Below are 21,246 nucleotides of genomic sequence, written 5' to 3'. Positions count from 1 at the left end.
GGTTAGCGAATCACAAACACACTGAGCCTGTTTAACCAATCAGAGCCCATTGCATATTTCTGAGGGGGGGCTTTATAGAACCAGGAACTCAACAGACCGTTTTGACAAGAATGGAAACAGCGGTGTAGCATAAAGGTAAAATATGTGAAATTTATGCATTTTTTTTTTTAAAACGAAGCATGAACATGTTACACTGCACCCCACAAACACAATCAAGCTTTCGACAAAAGCTGATCAACCACCCCTTTAAAATCAGCAAGCTTTTATTTTGGCGGGTTGCCACTACCGGGATTAGCGCTGCCGAGTGAAGAGCGTAAGTGAATGAAATGTCACAGTTTTGCATTGTGCTTTGAAAACGGCAGCAGATAGCATAGATTTATGCTCTCAGTTCGAATAGAAATCTTATACATGATTACAGTTTGTTGATCTAAAGTTGTAATTGTGCATTAACAGCTGTCAACCATATCATTTTGGTCGCACATGCGCACCTGCGTACCACTTATGTGCACCCCTGTGTTATATATATAAATGTGATATATAAATATACATATATGTATATATATATATATATATATATATATATATATATAGTATATTAAATCAAAAAAAAGGAAATCTATGGAAAGATCTACGAGTCATTGTTTATCTCGTACTCAAAATCATGGGAACCCAAGTATCACATTGCACATGGTAATCTGCACTGTACAGTCTGAACAAAGGCCTTGCTGCTCAGTAACCCAACACAGACACACAAACACAACATAAGAGTACTTACATTTTCACCTTCTGTACATTCTGCGTTATATCCAAATTAGTCTCACTTTGTGTCTCCGTTTCAGCTTGTTCTTCCCCATCTAGGCTTGACTGAGAACCAACAAATACTCTTTTAGCAAAGACTTTTTCACTGTTTGACAGTTTCAAACTTCTGCATTTCTCTTCATTGCTCTCAGTATGCAGGTGTTTAGGAATGAGGCTGTCTCGAGTTTCCTCCTCTGGTGATTCAATGCTGTCTTTTGAAGCATGAAAGTTAAAGACGGCTGGCTCTGCAGCTTGAGAAGGAGCAGAAGTGTTGCTAGGAGCTGCACAGAGGGCAGAATAACTCTCGGCTGGGCTGGCCAGAGCAGGTTCTGTAGAAGAAAGTGAGTCAGTAATGGAGCGCTCACTCTTCTCCTCTGTCAGGTGAGTTTCCGCCCACACAGCTCTGTGTACTTGACCAGGTGAGGGAGATGATTGCACTGACCTCTCCTCTGCCTTAGGGGAAGTGGTGTTCTTTGGGCCGAGAAGCTCATTATTGCTTTCTTGATTGCTTAGTTTGCGTGATTTTTGTTTGCTGCTGTTTTTCTTCCCTGTGTCTGTTCCTGTTGGTTCTCCAGGCTGAATATCAGAGGATGATGAGTTTCTGGACTGTGATCCCAGATTCACCCCAACCAATGCAGTGTAATTCCCACCACCAGTGATGGTGGTTTTCAAAACTGTCTTTTTACTCTCCGTCCTGCTTGAGACCGTAGGGGACTTTGGTGTGTCAGGGGTGTGTATAGGGACATCAGCACATTTCTTTATTGTTGTATCTGTTGTCTCCTCCAGGTACACCTTGAGCTTCCTGTTCACCTCCTTCACCAGATTCTCAGTCCTCTTGTCGCTGGAGGTTTCAACCCTGCTCACCTTGATCACTTCCACCTCTTTTACACTCCCTCGTCCACTACTGCCGCTGTCTGCAAAAGGCAAGTCTCCTCCATCTGCAACAATAGAGGCTACACTATACACACTGGGACTTCTATTCCCCGGACCAAACACTGAATCGTCAATCTCTTTGTTCTCAGTCCGTCTGTTTGCCTCCGGTGAAAAATTTTCATCCCTGTCATCTGATGTGGTTCTGCTTTTTTTCTTCCGAGAGAAAAAGCTTCCAATACGACTGAAAACTCCACTCTTCTCCTCGGAACTCTGGTACAACAAGAAAGGGAAAAACAGGTAAGAACACCTAAATAAATACAGATCTCAATTATAAAACTGTTATTAAACTTGACCACGTGTGGCTGTGCTGAGAGGGGTTGCAGATTTCAGTCAGAAATGAACTGTTTGAGTTCCACTGGCTAAATTATATTAAATTATATTGGTAAAATAACACAGGAGGGCAATACACAAAAAATGAGAGTGCAGAGTTTTTCAGAGTCATCACATTTTCTTATTCAAAATATTCAAAGTAAAGAGTCACTGCAGATTCTCCTTTTTTTGCTTCTTTATTCAGCTTCATTATTGGTTGTTTATCTTTATTTCCTCAATAGAAACAGTATTAATGGTAATTGATATTTGTTTCCCCCCACGTGGGAGCAGAACTTCCTGGATGACTCTATTTATACTGCACAATGCACACAGCTTATAGTACTTTACTGCTTCAGTTATTCATGATTATACTCTTAATTAAATATAAACTGCATAACCTTAGTTATCGTATTAAGGGATTCAAAATAACATAGTCACACACAGTCATTAGAGAAATTATGTAAAATGTCTCAGGACAGTTTGAGACAAGTCCCAAAACATCCTCTTTACAATTTCAAAATCTGAATGAGACCAACCCAGACTTGTAGAGCACTCAGAGAACGAGTGATGTGCAAGAACAAGAGAAAGTCACCTCATCAGAATATTCATGTCAGCACAGAACCCTAATCAGACATTATATAGCTTTCAGATTCATAACGGTACAACCGAAATCCTTACACCTTGGTAATGTTATATCCAGCAAAATAATATATTTACAGAAGCTTTTAATTAAATAAAAAGGTGGTATTAAATAAAAACTTGGCATTGCCACTGGCATCAATTGTTTTTACGTGACAATATAAATTCTAAATATTCTATATTTAATTAATTTTGAAATAAAGTGAATAAATTGGCATGACTAAAAAACAGAATAATCAAATATGCATTTGATAGCTGAACTTAAGTAATTTTAAGTAATTAAATGTAAGGGATACATATTTCAGATACATAAACATTAATATTAGCAGCACCACGTTGACAAGAACATAATTTCCATACACCCGCGGCAGTTATACGTTATGAAAAAAATCTGAATATAAAAAAACTCGGAGCACCCGAGGTGAAATGACTAGCCTCATACCAGGCCAATTCTCGTTAATAATAGATTATATTTTCCTCTATGGAGCAGTTCTCTCTGAAACACGTACCTCCCTGTCTTTACCTCCACCTACTAACTTTGGAGATGTCCAATTCCTGAACGAATCGTTCTTTAGAGTCAATACCTTTTAATGAATCGGTTCACAAAACAAGACTGGATGATTCATTCACTAAACGGACTGAATCGGATCGAACTGAACCTCATGAAAAAGGGAATCGTCTCTTTCGGATTTGACTGTCGGGGCGAAAGTTAAGTTACTTTAAATACCAGAATAGCAGAAATGTTACAATAAAAATATTTGAAGGTAACTGAATGGCCTAACTGAGCCTAGCTGTATATCAACACGCATATGAAACGTTTTCAGTTGAGTGATGTAAATGACACTTATTGTTGTTGAATGTTCCATTTAGTGTTGATGACTTATTTAAATCATGGCTGCAGCATATAAAACGAGGACATACAGTAAAGGTCAAAAGTTTGGAAACATTACTGTTTTTAATGTTTTTGAAAGAAGTTTCTTCTGCTCATCAAGCCTGCATTTATTTTATCAAAAATACAGAAAAAACAGTAATATTGTAATATATTATTACAATTTAAAATAATTGTTTTTAAATTTATTATACTTTAAATTATCATTTATTTCTGTGATGCAAAGCTGAATTTTTAGGATCATTATCACATGATCCTTTAGAAATCATTCTAATATGATGATTCATTATCAAAGTTGGAAACAGTTCTGCAGCTTAATATTTTTTCAGAACATGTGATACTTTTTTAGGATACTTTGATGAATAAAAAGTAAAAAAAAAAAAAAAAAAAGAAGCTATGTTTTTAAAATATAAATATTTTGTAATAACAATATACACTACTGGTCAGTAATTTGGGGTCAGTAATTTTTTTTTCTTTCTTTTTTTAAAAATAAAATCAATACTTTTATTCAGCAAGGATGTGTTAAATTGATAAAAAGTGATAACAAAGAAAATATATTATTAGAATATGTATTATTAGAATTTTTTTTTAATTTTGAATAAATGCAGTTCTTTTTAACCTTTTATTCATCAAATATATTAGACAGCAGAACTGTTTCCAACACTCATAATAAATCAGAATATTAGAATGATTTCTAAATGATCATGTGATAGACTGGATGTAACGTGACACTGAAGGCTGGAGTAATGATGCTGAAAATTCAGCTTCGCATCACAGGAATAATTTTTTTTTTTTTTAAGTATATTCAAATAGAAAACTATTATTTTAAGTTATAATAATATTTCACAATATTACTGTTTTTTCTGCATTATTGATCAAATAAATGCAGGCTTGATGAGCAGAAGAGACTTCTTTCAAAAACATTAAAAATAGTAATGTTTCCAAACTTTTGACCTGTACTGTATTTTATTACAATAAGTAACATGATTAAAACATATTCTAAAATACCCATACTAAACAAAAATAAACCGGCATGTGACTTCAGCGGCACATTTAAAAGCAGAAATGTACCACACCATGGCGTGTAAAGAATGATTGAATCAGCTCTTTCGAACATACTGTTCAAAAGAAGTGATTCAAGTAATCACTGTAACTATCTCAAACTAGGACAAAACCGAGTGCAGCCTAATTATATAGGATATAATTTTGGGCATCATAAGCATGTTGCGATTCAGCTCAGAACGGAATATGATCCAAACAGCACTTTTGGAAAAATTCAGCGCGCATGTGAGATTCCAGAACGTGCTTGTCTAGGTAGGCAGCTCAATATATTTTGAGACATTCAAAAACTTTCTGCAAAGCACCATAAAACAGCGAAAACAAACACAGATACTTTCCCTTAACATATTATCGGCTTTAAACAAAACAGCTTTCTCCTTACCATTTTATCCAGCTTGAAATAAGGATTGAGTTTTTCTCTGTCTCTTTTTTGTTTTACATATATAATGTTTCCGAAATCAGGACGCAGAAATTATTTCAAGCAGTCCAAAGTTCTCAGCCATAAAAACAGAAGAAACACATAGCCGGCCAGGTATTAATCCAGCTCGGTCCTCGATTACAATCAATATTCAGACTGTCTGTCATTCAATCCCTATTCAGTCACAGACTGCATGTGCCGGAAAAATCACGAAACTTTTTGAAGTCGAAATCCAGTTCTGTTTACTTTGGTGGCACCGGTTCAGGAGCATTGCAGGTTATGCCACATGCAAGCGAGCTCCCTTTAGAGCTGTTGTGCAACTGAAAGTTAAACAACATTATTCATCCACAGTCAAAATATGAAAATCGACCACATCCAGCCAAACGCCACACCCTTCCTCTCTAACCAGCGTGCCGCTCTCCACAGACTACTGGACATTAATAAGGCCAAATAATGCTACATCTACAACCAATAATAATAATTATTATTATTAACTTTATTATGTCATGTCAAATAAGATTACAAATTAGAAGATAATTAGTAGACAAAAAATATCTTAAGTTTTAATATAAAAAAACTATAAAAAATAATTACTTTAGTGATTTAATTGGTCAACTTCCATGTTTCATTTATATATACTTATATAAAATGAATAAAATTTCTAATGTATCTTTATTATGTTTGCATGTTCAGTCCCAATTATGTGTGACCGATGAACTTCACAGTTTGTTTGATCACAGTCTTGCTCTATACGCACTGTGCTTTGAGTATGAGACTAAGGAATAATACTGAATGAATATTAGTATTATATCCTTATATTATACTAATACTTTAGTATTATTACTTTAGTACACAAGAAAAAAGGGAAAATACTTTAATGAATATTCATTCAGAAAAAAAAAGGATGAAAAGTTCCTTCTAAATAGCAGGAAACATAAATCATAAGCAGTAACCATAAGTTACTGTTAATAACTTAAAAAGGGAAGGTGTGTTCTTTGTTTAGCATCACATGGTTATACATAGAGGAATAAAACCTTGAAGTTCTCTTTGTTACGGACAACAGCAAGGCCAGCACTCCTTAAGACTGCCATTGAGGACTTTGTTTGACTTCACTATTGTGTGACTTTGACTTTAGTTTTCTGTCAATTCAGAAGGTCAAACTGAACAGTCTAATTATATTTTCAACTGTTGTTATGGAAATCTTTGATAAAGAGACACTCAGCATTTTAGATCTATTGGTAATGAGCAACGTGACTAAAAGTGGACTATGCATAAATTTCCAAAAAAAAAAAAAATAACAAAAAAAAAATAATAAAAGTGTATAATACTTCTTATCATCAGCAAATAAATCATTTTAAAACTGACTTAAAAAAAGTCACATTAAAATTAAAATGCATATATTTGTATAAGGAAGAGTGTACATTTCAGATCCCTGTTACATTGTTAATTTCTAAAAGTATTTTGTGATGAATTTATTTATTAATATGAATACATAATACATATTTACAGGTGTTGAGCCCAATTCTGTCCTCCTGCAAGATTATTACCCTCCTAGTATTGATAGTTTTCAGTCAAGTGACCGGATCGAAGACCTGGCAGGCAAAACATCAATAGAACTGCACCACAAGACTGTCAATTTTCTATCTGTCCCAATCGAGTGGCAACCTCCCGCTCTCTCTCGTGAAGCCAACAAGGAAGTGACTAAAACTGCAATTCATCGACTGGCCGCTAGAGGCTGGCTCTAAAAGGGAGTCAGTCCCATAGACTCATGCCCAACTTTACAGCAGAAAAAAAAACATGTTTACAGCATGGTACAAAAAGTGGTTTTGGTCTATATAGCTAATCTTGCCCTTCATGACAACTGTGAGGGGGGTGAATTTTTTTATAACTCATCCGTTTAAATTATATTAAGCCTTAAAGTTCTGCATAATTAAGGGCGTGGCCACTTGAGTGACAGGTGGATTGCGCTGTTGAGAATGCCGTTGCGCTAGGTGGGCTTGGCTTCAGCAACCAGCTCCCGCCTTTTTGCCCATTTTCGATTATCCGGGAGAGTCGCGTGGTGACGCGCTGCCAAGATGCTCTTCTGGAGTCTATGGGTGACGTCACGGACACTACGTCCATATTTTTTTACAGTCTATGGTTCCAATCCAAAAAGATTTAGATCATCTCTCAAAAGAATAAAACAAAGATATGTGAACAAAAAGCAAGTTTTTGGCCATTAGCAATCCAAATTACCCACGGCAATATTTCAGTTACTAAACACAGCGGGACATTCTAAAACGTTTAATGTGAAAACACTTAAAGTGCCTTTAAAATGGTGATATTAAAAGATCAAATTCAGTACACACCTTATAGGTGATGCGTGCTTCATACAGGCAAGCAGATGAACCCAGAATATGAACAATGCGCTAAATGGTTAAGTGGCTTCTTTATAATGGTTTTCTATGGGAAAACATTTAATATTAAACTTTGCACATTGCATTTATATTCTATGTTCATCTGCTTGCCTTTACAAAGTATGCATCATCAATAAGGTGTGTACTGAATTTGGACTTTAAATATCACTGTCTTACTACATTACTACTAAATGCAAACATCGTAAAAATAACTGGCAGTTTGAGGAAAGCCTTGTTTTGCCCTCCATGTGGGCGTGCGTTCCTGTAAGGGTGTGACGTCACAAGAAAACTATCAAATGGTAGGTTTAGGTGTGAGGGAGGGGGGAGGATTAGGGATGGGGTTAGAATTAGGCAATCAGGTAGCGACTTGAACGAGGGGGGTATTAATTTGGCAGGGTGTCAAAATTGGGCACAACAATGGAAGAGGATTAGGGCCAAGCAATAATAAAAAATAAAACCATCTCGAGATTAAAGTCATTATAATGCAAGATTAAACTTGTTAAATTTCAAGAAAAATGTAGACATAAAATGTTGAGAATTAAATCATTAAATTACGAGGAAAAACTTGTTATATTTCGAGAAAAAAGTCTAAATGAAATGCTGAGAATAAACAAACACATGTCATGTTCATTTTCTCTGGTTGGACAGTGTTAATCAGCGTCTGCAGTGGCGCAGGTTGTAGAGAGTAATGCTCGTGGATGAAGCATATGAAGGGTTCGAATCTGACTTTTGCCAAACTCGCACTTCTTCCTTTTTTCATCACATATCACATCGGAAAAGTAGAAAACAATTGCCTAACGACTGTTTAAAGGCGTGCTTTTTTAAAGATCATTATTTTGTATATTTGGTGTAACAGAATATGTTGACATGGTTTAATGTTCAAAAAAACACATTATTTTTCAAATACTGTACATTATTGTAGGTCCTCTATGCCCCGCCTTTCTCAAACGCATCATTTTCTACAAAGTCCCTCCTTCCGACAAGAGCAGGCTGCTCTGATTGGCCAACTGACCTAGTGCATTGTGATTGGCCGATCACCGCAAGCACTCGTCGGAAATGTAATGCGCCTTTCCATAATCGGGAGCTTCAACTTTCAAAATAAATGTAAAGACAGTTAATAATGTCCTTATTTTTACCATCAGTTCAAGCCCAAAGGGGAACAGAGTTGCGTGACAGACACAGTGATGAAGCTCATAGGTGTTTGCAGTGCACAAGCCACGGACGGTTAAAACAGCTGACTCCACTGTGTGACCCTGTGTCTCTCTCTCTCACACACACACAAAACGCACAGATACTATTGGCAAAACTCCGCATTTGAACATTCAATAGCAAATACTTAAACTAATAACAAAACATACTTGCAATAGCTGATTCAGAAGCGCCAAATTGTCGTAGCAAAGTCAGAATTACTTTCTCTCCTAGGTTCACGAAACGGTCGTCCATAAAATGTGTTGCTGTTCTGTTGTAAGTAATCTTAAATATTCCTAAATGCATCTAATTTCGGAAGGCCAAATAAAGTGCTTTCGCCTAGATACACACAGCATCTCCCTGACATGGCTGCTTCAACACTAACTGCGGTTACTGAAACCACGCCTTCTTTCTTTGTTTGAACATTTGGGCGGCATCACACAAACATAGAGCCACATAGTGACGTAGATATGTGGGGCATGTTTGAATGAGCCGTTTTAGGGGGGGCATGGCAGAGTCTTAACTTTGATAAAGAATATCTCTTTGGATTTGAGACTTTAGTCTTTGCAACTTTACAGATCTTCTTTATGCACCAAGAGCTTGTAACACTCCAAAGAGAAAGGAAAAACTGAAATCGCATCATATGACCCCTTTAATGATGTATTAAATGGGTAGGTTTAGGTGTAGGTAGGCTATAGAGAGGACTTTGGCAGCGTCTATTTAATAATTTTAATAAAGAAAATAATTTACAATCTATGTTATTATTGCATCCTGTTAATGTACAATAATACTGAGGTGCAAATAATATCTGTCACTATTTACAAGTATAAATAGCATCTAATTACTATTGACACTTATTGCAAAGATCTGCTACTTTTACGTAGCGTAAATTTGCTATTTTCACTTAGTATAAATTGCATGTCGCTTAAAATGCTGCTGATGTCACTTAGTGTAAACAGAATATATCACTATTTTCCCTTAGTGTAAATACCATCTATTTGCACTGAATGTGATATGTAATGAAAAAATGAAGCAGAGAGAGTTTGGCAAAAGGAAAATTCGAACTCTGGTCTACTGCATCATATGCTTCATCCATAAGCATTACTCTCTATGACCTACACCACTGCAGACGCTGATTAACACTTAGGGCTGCACAATTAATCAAATTTCTAATCGCGAGTACAATTATGGATGCCACAATTACATAATCTTTCAAAGCTCCAATTAATCGTTCAAAGTCCACTTATGTTATTCTGCGTGCTTAAGATGTTGTTGTTGTTTTTTCTTTCTACATGTTATCTTAAGAGTTTTTCACATTATTTAAATTTTAGTTTTAGTATAACATTATAATACCATTCATATTTTTAGAAACCAATCTGATGTATATTTGACATTTAAGGCTTAATACTATAGAAATGCACTAAAGGTTTTTCAGTTAGAGTGTTTTCAGCTTGTTTATTTTCATATACAAATACGGCATGCAGTTGCATCAAACAATGGTATAAACATCATTCAATGAAAATTTTGATAATCGTAATTAAAAATCGCAATTACAATTTTAAGGAAATAATCGACAATTATGATTTTGGTCATAATCGTGCAGCCCTATTAACACTGTCCAACGAGAGAAAATGAACATGACACCAGTGTGTTTATTCTAATCTAACATTTATACTTAAAACTTAAAATTTAACCATTTTTATTCTCAACATTTTATTTCCACTTTTTTTCTCAAAATGTAATGATTTTTTTCTTGAAACATAATGACGTTTTTCTCATAATTTATTGATCTTATTCTCAACATTTAATTTGGACAGCCTTTTTTCTTGAAATTTAATGATTTTTTTCTCGAAACACAACGACTGTATTCTCGAAATGTAATGATTTAATTCTTAACATTTTATTTCAATGTTTTTCTTGAAATGTAACGAGTTTAATCTCGCCTTATAATGACTTCAATCTTCAGAAGGTTTTATTATTATTTTTTTATTGCTTGGCCCTAATCCTCTTCCGTTATAGTAATATATATTTAATATACTGTATAATTATATATAATGTTTAAATCATATTAATATCCACATTTTCATGAGCATTTGATGTCCATACATATTACAGATTGACTCAGATTGAACTTAATGTTCTGTTTACTGTGGTAAAGACTGTAGTAGACTACTGTAGACTTTTTTTTTTTGAGCTGTTGTTCACTCAGTTGTGCAGCCTGTGTTGCCCTCTGTAGGCTAATTAAGGAGTTAACAACACTGAGGCTGTTCACCAGACCTTTACATCACGAATGGAACTGAAACAGATCAGTTCATTGGAAAACCGAATATAAATAACTTTATCTAACTACTTATTTCACTAACCAGTTGATTTTTACTAAGTATTTTCATGCAGTAAGTTAAACCAGCAGAAGAAACAGTTTACTGTGTCCTTTCTACAAAAATCATCTGTGCAGAATTCAAAAAAGGACCACATTAAACACGTAAAACATTTCAGACAGATTTAGCATCTGATAGTATTTGTCTTGTTGTACAGAGAGCTGTGACTGCTGTAATGTGATTCTCTGATGAAAGTAGAGCAGCAGCTGCCCAAGGCTAAAGCAAACTAGTCTCTGCATTGGAAATCCAGTTTACTTCCACTTCCTTACAGTTAACTTTAGTGATGTAATTAAAATCAGTATGTTCTTTAACAGGAAATATCAAAGTAAAGAGAATTTTAATATCTGTATTTTATGTAAGGATTGAAAGACAGAGACACCCGGATCAGAATGTTTCCACCTACCTTCCTGTGTTTGCGTTTTGGAGAAGATGGATCTTGAAGTGATCTGAGATCCAGGCTTAGCGTGGAACTAGACAGAGAGCGGACAGGGGTAGGGCAGGTGTCGGTCATCACATAGTCCTCTGTTTGGATGCTCACCTGATCAAAACTCCTGCGGAACAGAGAACCAGTTGTTACTTTAGTCTGGAAGTAAAGTATCAGTGCAACAGATCATAAGGGACTGTATAAGACTGGATTTTATTTTTCTGTTTTATCTTGACAGATCCTTTTCAAACGATTTTTCAATGCAATTAAAAGACGTTTCACCACTAAATTCTCTCGATGTAACCAGATAAGAACATGTCCAGGTCTCATTTTTAGGGAAGCTTGTTTTAAATTTTTAAAATGTTAAAAAACATACCTAACCAGTATATGCTGTTTTTTGCTTAGAACACCCCATTACAGTCAAACCAGCAGCCTCTCACAATTCCCAGCAACTACAACAAAAATTTGACTTTTTCTCACAATTCTCAGTTTCTATCTCTTTTTTTTTTCAGAATTGCACAATATAAACTCACAATTCTGAGAAGAAAAGTCTAAATTTTGAGTCATAATCTTGCAATTGCAATAAAAAGGGCCAGAATCATGAGATAAAAAGTAACAACTGCTTTTTTTTTCTGTGGTGGACACAAAAAAACTGAATTACAAGATGTATACAAGGATTTCAGGAAAATAATTGGATGATTTAAATATAGCACATAATCTCTAACATAACTAAGATTACTCTAATCTGTGTTACAGTACAGCAACAGTATGAGTCTTTTAGCATTAAAATGTTGAAGAATTCATGGCAATAGCTAACAATAGTGAATAGTCACTGGGGTCTTTATACACTGCATTAAATTCTCTGATTAATTGTCACCTTGGTGTCAAAAGGGCTTCCTCCTGGAATAAAGGTTCATAAAAAGACAATAAAAACTGTCCTAACAAAAAAATGCTCCATTCTGTGCAGTGTCAGTGCCAGCTCAGTGAGTGCAGTCAGTAAAAGACAAAAGAATCTTCTCTAGGTATTGTGCAAGTTAACTAATGCACAATTGAACCTTTTGCAACATGTAACCACCAGAGAGCAGTCTGAGATTAATTTTGCTTAGTTTAAGTGACGTGACATACAGCCAAGTATGGTGACCCATACTCAGAATTCGTGAAAGTCAACAAACACACACACCGTGCACACACACACACCGTGAACACACACCCGGAGCATTGGGTAGCCATTTATGCTGCGGCGCCCTGGGAGCAGTTGGGGGTTTGGTGCCTTGCTCAAGGGCACCTCAAACGGCACCTGGGGGTATTGCCGGCCCAAGACTCGAACCTACAACCTTAGGGTTAGGAGTTAAACTCTCTAACCATTAGGCCATGACTTAGCCCACAAGTCTGCACTTGTGTTGCACAAGTTGCAGTAGTTGCACAAGTCTGCTACTGCTATAGCCTTTTTCTTCCCTTGTTTGTCTTCACTTTCAAAATGAATCTTGTGTGGGATATGGCTCACCTCACCAGCACAGAAAAAAAGCTTTGGGAATCATCATAAGTCATTTTACCACATTTCTGTGTCCTATTATGCAAATAAAGATCAAATGATTAATGATTAAAGATTATTTTATTTGACTGTTAAAAAAAACAAGGGCGGTGGAAAAATTTGTATGAATCCTTTTTCTTGAGAACATACAGCATTTGAATAAATAAACTGATTAAAGTTTCAGATTCAATCCAAACGACATTCCAGACTTCATAAAAACACTTTACAGCATAAACAAAACTTGAATGCCATTCAGGGGAAATGACAAAAATGTTCTTTGACAGGTTCTAAAGCAAAGGCCTCGCAGATCTTCTCCCTGCAGCGTGTCTGATCAGCTGGGTGGTTCTGACCACAATCCAGTGTTCGAGTTTGACTCATCACATTGAAAGAGTTCACATGAATTAAACTGTTTGGGTGTCGCATGCAATAAATGGCTAATGATATTCTGGTTTCTTAATACAATCCAACAGCCCTGCTTCATCCTGCTAGTATTTGACAAACTATTTTAGGTTTAGACTTTCCAGGAATATTTTATTAAATCTTCCTTCAGGTATGTTCAGCTTAGACTCAAAAAAAAAGGGGTTAAAACTTCAGTTTCCTCTCTGACTGTTTGAGCCCTCTGGGCAAAAGTAGAAATACATGATCTGGCATGTGTGTTTGTAAGGTAAGCCATGCTAACACAAACAACCTGAAACACCTGCGGCTTTTCATAGTTAATCTGAATAAGCTCATAAACAGTTCAAGATTTTGTTTCATTTACAGATATCCATGAGTACTCATTTCAGTGAATTCTGAATTCACTTGTTGTTTACGTGACATACAGTAGTGTTAGTTTTTCTGTCTTTTCAGTCAACAAGCAAATGTTACAGGATGACCCAGTAACACAGATTCTGGATGTAAAATAAGCAGCATTCTAAAACTTAACAGGAATTGCTGATCTACAGTAACATGTCTTCACCTGACTCAGACAGAGGAGCTGGGTTCCAATGTATATGATATATGAATATGAGGTGTGTGACCTGTCACTCAAAAATTTGATTATGTATGTTAAAAACACGATCTAAATACGAGCATTCATCCTAACTCACATGCCTCCTTAAAAGTATGATTTTGTTATTTACTGCTTACTGAGTAAAACAAGCATCCACCCAATCACATGAGAGCACGTCACATGTGTCTAGTCAGCGTTTGTCCCTGTCACAAATAATAGGTGATACCATTCATCACTTAGATAAAACATTTAATAAATGCAGGAGTGGCAGAGCTTTGTGAATGACAGATGTCCGAATCTCTAGAAATCTGTTGGACTTCCTGTGGAATTACTGCTGATTCTGTGCACACCTATCTGTAACACATACTGTACACAATAGTCTCTGTGAACAACTGATGATGTAAACACCGCACTCGACAACCACCAGACTGAACTGTTCAACCACTCTTTTCAGTCTCACACTCAAATATAACACAGTTAAATCTCCATTACTGCTCTAGCAATCTTTCTTCCAATGAGGATGGAGATCTGCCAGTGTTTTTATGTAAACTGAAACTAACAATATTACAAATAATATTTGTTAATTGACATAAAGCTGAAATAAAATAGAAATACAAGATGGAAGGCTTTGAAAACCTAAAAAAAATTTGAAATGTCTTGCAACTAATTGAAATTAAATTTAAGTTAAAGTACTGAAATTACTAAAACAAAACTAATAAATAAAACTAGTAAAATGACAAAAGGACAAAGTTACTAAAACTTAAACAAAATTTAAGACTAAGATCCATGGCAGAGGCTTCTCTTACTAAGACAGCTGCTCCGTCACCTAACTGTTACATAACACTGACATTTTGACCCAAATCAACACAAATTCAGACCACCCCCCAAAAAGATATGGAAAACTGTCAGTGCAGCATCAGTTTCTTGCTGAGGTAAGATGTATCCAGGTCATATGTGTGTGAGCGTGCACACGATGAAACCCAATGCCTTTGTGTACAAGGTCCACATTCTATGTTCATGTTTACATTCGTCTGAGAGAGTGTGCCCTTTTTTCTTTTCGTCTTCTGTTATGGTTGTGTCTGAAATGACTACATAAACACATGAACACTCATGAACACGCCCAGGGATCAGTTGGGAGTTTGGTGTTTTGCTCAAGGGCACCTCAGTCATGGTATTGCTGGCCCGAGACTTGATCCCACAACCTTAGGGTTAGAAGTCAAACTCTCTAACCACTAGACCACAACTTCCCCATGTCCCCATGAATGTCCTGGCAGTAGCAAGGCTCTGTACTTGCTCTGTCGCAGCAGCATCATAGCAGATCTATTCCGCCAAGACCAAACACATTGACATTTCCATGTATATTACCATACTAAACTCTCTTAGAGTTGTCATGCCAGAATTTCTTTTATTTTAAATCAAAAGAAAAAGAAAGTATTTTTTTTTACTTTACTAATCCTCTCACATACATGCAGTACAAAAACCACAGTCAATCTTCTATTTTATATAATAGTTCTAAAGAAAGTCCTTCTGTTACCTTACTAATCCTCTCACATACACGCAGTACAAAATACACAGTCAGAAGTCTGAACCATGTCAGATGTATGTTTAAGCTCTTAAACCTTCCAAGTTAATTCCTGTAAGTGTCTTTCCTGTCATCACACGTCTCCCTGTGTCTGCTTTCATCTGCCTGGGATTATGTGACTTTTAGAAAGTTGCAGTTTTTGGCTTTGAACATCACTGAGTCTCCCCTCTGGACGTGGGTTTGATATCCCCACTTAATCCTGATTTAATATGAACCGGGTAGAATGCAGTACACTGAATCTGAGAATCATGTTACAGACATCTCATACAGTAAATATGAGTATTTTCTCTCAGGTGTTTTGGAAAGCATTTCTGAAATGCATACAGAGCCAACATTCATGCCAAACACATTCAGAATGTTGAAAACAACGTTTTGTTGCCATGAACAGGGTTGTCATGAACAGAATTTACAGAAACCAACTAAATGTCTATCCACCCTTGATACACTCTTAAAAATAAAAGTTCCTTTAACTGGCATCAGTGGTTTCATGAAGAACATTTACATTCATTGAACTCTTCCCTTGCACAAAAGGTTATGAGAGTTAGGTTACAAATCTTTAAACAAATTTGTTGATTTATTATCGTAGATGTACTATAATTAAATTACTATAAAATTACTATAATTACCTTTGTACTGAATAATTGCATTTCTAACATACTAGAAGGTATTTATAGGCACTGTGAATAGTCTTAGTCAGTGCATGATTAGATTCAAGTGAAGCTTTCAGAGAATTGCCACTACTTAGATGACAACTTTTACTTGATAGTATGCCGAAATAAATTACCCCCCTAGAGCAGGAACACGATTTGACCCTCTAATAATTAGAGCCTTTATTCATTCTGATTTCTGTGAGATGTGTCTGGGCCGGTTGAAACATCACTGTGATCTCGTTACTCCTCTTAACAGATCACAGCGTAGTTTTGTGTCAGCCTTTGCAAGTGTGCATTTCAGAACCCTTATATTGACATAAAGTTAAGACAAAAATATGCAAGATATGGGAAGAAATTCAATATTAAAATATCAGTAGCAAGTTATCAGAGTTTTATCAGTAGACAGCTAACTGCAACAAAAAGAACCATAAATCACCTTGCAATAGCAAACACATCCATTACAAATTATAAAAGAAATATGACATTATTAAAAATAAAAAAAGCAGAACTTTTTAATGTCAGTGATATGCCAGACAATAAAAAACGTGCATCATCAGTTGAATGAAAGCTGTTTTCTCACATCTTTAAAAAGATAGCAAACACCATGAATGGTGTTAACTGTCATCCTCTGAGGTTAGAGACAATAACTTCCAGTTTTAACGCCTGCCTTTATTATTATTATAAAAGGTGCTGACGAATCGGATTTTTAGTAATTCCCCTCAAAAGTCATAGGAAATACAATAACAAACTGTATTCAAAGAATAAAAACAACTTTATAACTGGTTTCCCTGGTTTTATTAGGAAGCTTTATTAAATCACAGATCAGACAGACATACAAATATATGAAAAGCATTGTATTATATAAACTGCAATGTGAAGGAGTGATCAGCTTCTATTTTATCTTGCTCACTGGGTCGTTTCCCAATCACTCTTTGCACATTCCTGCAGCATGAGTCGGTGTGCATATAGGAACATGCAGAGCACCCCAAGACAAAGAGCTTTTCAGACAAAAAGAGGGGGGAAAGTCAAGATAGAAATCCTCCAGCTTTCACATTCTGAGTTTGTTTGTTCTTGTTTAAATTGGTTTTTGGTCTGTTTTCTTGTCTTGTTCTCTGTTTCAGTCTTGTGATCATTTTTTTAGTTGTTAATTGGTTGGATCTACTCTCCTTTGTTTCCTGCCTGTTTCTATGGCTTCTGACTGATCAGAGTGCTTAGTTTTCTGTGTATATAAGCCCTCGGTTTGAGTTAGTTCAGGGCTGAGCTCTGGGGCTGAAGCGGACTCTGAGCTTATGTCTGCAACATACTTTGTTTAAAATTCCTCAATGGTCATGTAAAACAACACCCTTTATACCTTGTCTATATACAGCGACCTGTTTCAGTGCATGTCTCTTTAAATGCTATTTTTAGCATTAGATTTTTAGCAAAACCTGCCTTGAATTTTCGCTTGTTCAGACAGCAGTCTGGAGTAAAATTATTTGCGCAGCAGCAGACATAAACGAATTTAGGTGTATTTGCTGGCGCATTACCATCAAAAACAAAACTAATCCACTGCGTCCTCAGTGGCTCTGATGTCGGGTGAAAAGGAAGACTCTAATTTTCACTTTTACATCCAATGACAAAACACTTTCGAGTCATTGTTGTTGCTACAGCTGCTCGAGCGCAGAGAAAATGGCGGACAGATTACAGCTGAGGGTAGAAATATGCTAATACGGGATGGTCCACCAGCAATCGAGGCCAGGGCCTGAGCAGTATGACTTCATTTTGCTCAGAAAATCAAAACAGCTTGATAATTTAAACTGTTTAGGTTTTTTGGGGATTACATTTTTTTTATTGTAGGGTGGTCTCTACACACTGCTAAGATACATTATATGCAAATTTTGGACCCAGTGTCCCCTTTAACATTAGTTAACAGAATATTATAACAATGCACATTACTTTTACAGCATTTATTAATCTAGGGATATGTTCAATTTTACATGAACTGATACATATTTACATAACAGAAATGAACATTAGCTAATGTATTTGAAACAAACATGAATTAAAAATTTATAAAAGTATAATCTTCAAATAAAAGTATGTTTTTCATTGTTACTTCATGACACCTAAAGCACTCATTAATGTTAATAAAGTGTTACCAGTAAAATGTTATTGTATACTGAGATACAGACAATATGATTTTCCCTTGATGCATTAAAAAAAGTTGCCAGAAATGCAATTAAAAAAATGCAACAATAGTCAGGACAATAGTGTGCTGTTTATTTTTTGTGTTGCCTTGGCAGTAGTAAATTTAAAGCAGAAACCTGAGTCATGTCAAATCCACAAAGAAACCCTGAAATGTGTCAACTGAATACAAACACATGGGTTCTTCAGGCAAAAAGAAAAGCTGTAAATCAATGGAAAAAATATATATAAATAAATGGAAGACGTTCATGCTTAAAACTCCAAACTCATCTATGAATGTTCTGAGTGGAACAAATCACTTCTATTTCTGCTTTACAAAACTGTTCACAGTGTTGCACATCCAGATGTTTGCCGACCACAGTGAGTCACTGCTCCTCCGGAGCTTTCTAATATATGCCAGCTTTAGAACAAATCTGGCAATGGTAACAATTACTCTCTGCTGAGATCCAATCCATGCAGAATTTCTGCTTAAACCAAACACACTGTACAGGTTTGGCTTGTGAGAGCCTAAAGTTTTAAAAGTCCTCACAAATATAGTCAAACATGTCAAAAACAGACTTGCAAGGACATCTGCACTTGACCATTTAAACAGCTCGTGAAATCGACCAAATCGCCCTTATAATAAAAAATTTATGGGCAAATTCTGTATCAAATATTTGCTGTAAACTGTGCAACTTAAGAAAATGTGTTGTTTTTTGGGTTTTTTTTTTTTTTTTTGCTCTATGGGCATGTTTTGTTTTAAATCTACTGATATCAATAGGTTTGTGTGATGATTAGGTTTAGTTTTGGGATTAGAAAACATCACCTCTGTATATAAAATTTTGTCATCACTAATATAGTATAACCACCATGAGAGTGTATGTGTTCTGTTAGTATGTTTATGTCATGTCATCAAAGCTTCCAGCAAGAGCTGGATTTTTCTAAACCCCCGCCTGCCTGCAACACACACACACACGCCCTGCCCAGAGGCAACTTTAACCGTGAAGCTCACACAGTAGCTCTTTCTCATGTCCAACTGATCTGTGTTTCCACACAGTGTGTTCATAAACCGTTTGGCTTTGCTTTTTAATACCCTGAAAAGGCTAATTAACCTACTCTTTTTTTTTTACACTCTCAAACACTTAGTGTTGCCAACTGTGAATGTATATATGTGTTTTTCATTTCATGTATGCAATCTGCTTCTGTTTTACAGGTGAGCCTCAATCTTTTCTCTCATCACAGAGCCTTTTTGATCATTTAGTGTTTGGTAGATGAATCCCCTCTTTAAAAATGTGTGTTGTACATTGTTGCCTAAAACCTAAAGACAGAAACTAGTGTTCTGTTTGTACACAACAACCACCTGACTTCATATTAGTTAAATCAACAGTAACGGAGCAAATTAGATGATTAATCATTAAAATTAGTCATATGCCAGTTCGTAAATGCAGATGAACCCACTGCGGTATAATAAATCTAATTGTCGCTATAAATAGACAAAACATGCATGTTTTGAAAAACTTGTAATACTCTGTTCTGAAGGCTGTGACTCCTGCCTACAGCAGCAGGAAATTCTTGCCAGTCTTCTTCATCTGTAGTCAGTGATGACTTTACTTCCTTTAATATTTGTCTTTAACAAATTACGCATGTTATAATCTATAGTCAAATCAAATTAAGCTGCTGTTTTGTCTCTCATCTGTTATGAAAGTGAGGCGACATATCACTTATATCAGCATGCTTATTCAAGATTAAATATAAAACAAACAAGAATAAATATAAAACAAACTGACAAGTGCAACAGGAAAAAACCTGAAAAGTGTCTAGTCTGGTGATTGAAAGTCATCCATCCAACAGAACCCGTTTTACTACTTGCAGCGATGCTAAGTATTAATTTGCTTATTCATATAATTATAAATTAATTTTAACAGTCTCACTAAGCAAAGCCAGGAACATCTCCAAAATACTAATTAAAATGTTAAATGTACATAAAATGTTAATTATAGACAATAATAGTAATTTTAGGTCTTATCCCAGCATAAGCTCAGATCAATCAGTTCAGAAAAAAAAAATTAAAATCTGTCCTAATCGAAAGAAAACATGTTGATAAAAATATTTAATTCAATATATGGCAATAATATAGCATAATAAAAGATTTATAAGCAATTTGTGTAGACCAGTCATTTTTGACTGGAAAGTGTAACAAAAATGTTTTTATTTATTTATTTAATTTTCTTGTTATACCCTGTGTGAGCAAAGTCAGTAAATTTTAGTCCAAAGCAATAACATTAACTAGCATTTCCGGAAAAAGAAAATCCTCTCCAGATCACAACATGAAGGTTAAATGTTTTAAAATCGTTTTTCATGGTTAAGCGAACATTAAAAGAACATTTGATTTTATAATTTTGCAAACATTTTAGGAGCGTTACTTTTCAGTGTTCTCTGAACATTCTGAAACATGTTGGAAAAATTTTAAAAATGTCAGATGAACGTCTGACTAAAACATTTCCGGGAAAACATTTCATGAACAATGTATAAATAATGTTTTTGTGCTAATGTTTTAAGAAAATTATTAAAGAGAAGATAACTAACATTCTATTAATGTTACTGAAAGAACATTTGATCATAACTTTGAAAGAACCTTGCCACGTTAGTTCTGCTTCTAAGACCACAGCACATGTGAGTCAGTAAATCCAAAAAAGCATCCAGCTTGTGCAGGAAGAAACCTGCTATTAAAATACAAGGATGTCACAAGCCCATTAAGACAAAGGTAAGGGCCTAAACTAGTCAAGCAAAATCCACTTGAATAGACAAAAGCATGTTTTCTACATCAAATCAAACAAAGTTTAAACGTGATTACGCAAGATGAAAATAAATCAAGAGTGGGACTATAATGAACATTGG

At 35.5% G+C, this 21,246-nt stretch overlaps 1 protein-coding gene across 3 annotated transcripts in view; it reads right to left on the bottom strand.

The window, feature by feature from the left end:
- The window catches only part of LOC122148159 (mucin-17-like), a 28,211-nt gene that overhangs the window by 3,716 nt on the left and 3,249 nt on the right, over nucleotides 1-21,246 (bottom strand). For 2 of the 3 annotated variants that reach the window (XM_042774078.1, XM_042774080.1), the window contains exons 2-3: nucleotides 11,411-11,558; nucleotides 776-1,941 (exon numbers count right to left, since the gene is read on the bottom strand). In XM_042774078.1, coding sequence (XP_042630012.1) covers nucleotides 776-1,941; nucleotides 11,411-11,558 — 1,314 coding nt within the window. Of the gene's footprint in view, nucleotides 1-775; nucleotides 1,942-5,009; nucleotides 5,418-11,410; nucleotides 11,559-21,246 lie in introns of those variants that run through there. The other variant, XM_042774081.1, reaches the window with a different exon arrangement.

This window comes from Cyprinus carpio, chromosome A17, assembly GCF_018340385.1.
Source record: "Cyprinus carpio isolate SPL01 chromosome A17, ASM1834038v1, whole genome shotgun sequence".
NCBI lineage: Eukaryota > Metazoa > Chordata > Actinopteri > Cypriniformes > Cyprinidae > Cyprinus > Cyprinus carpio.
This window is presented reverse-complemented; position numbering and strand designations above follow the sequence as displayed.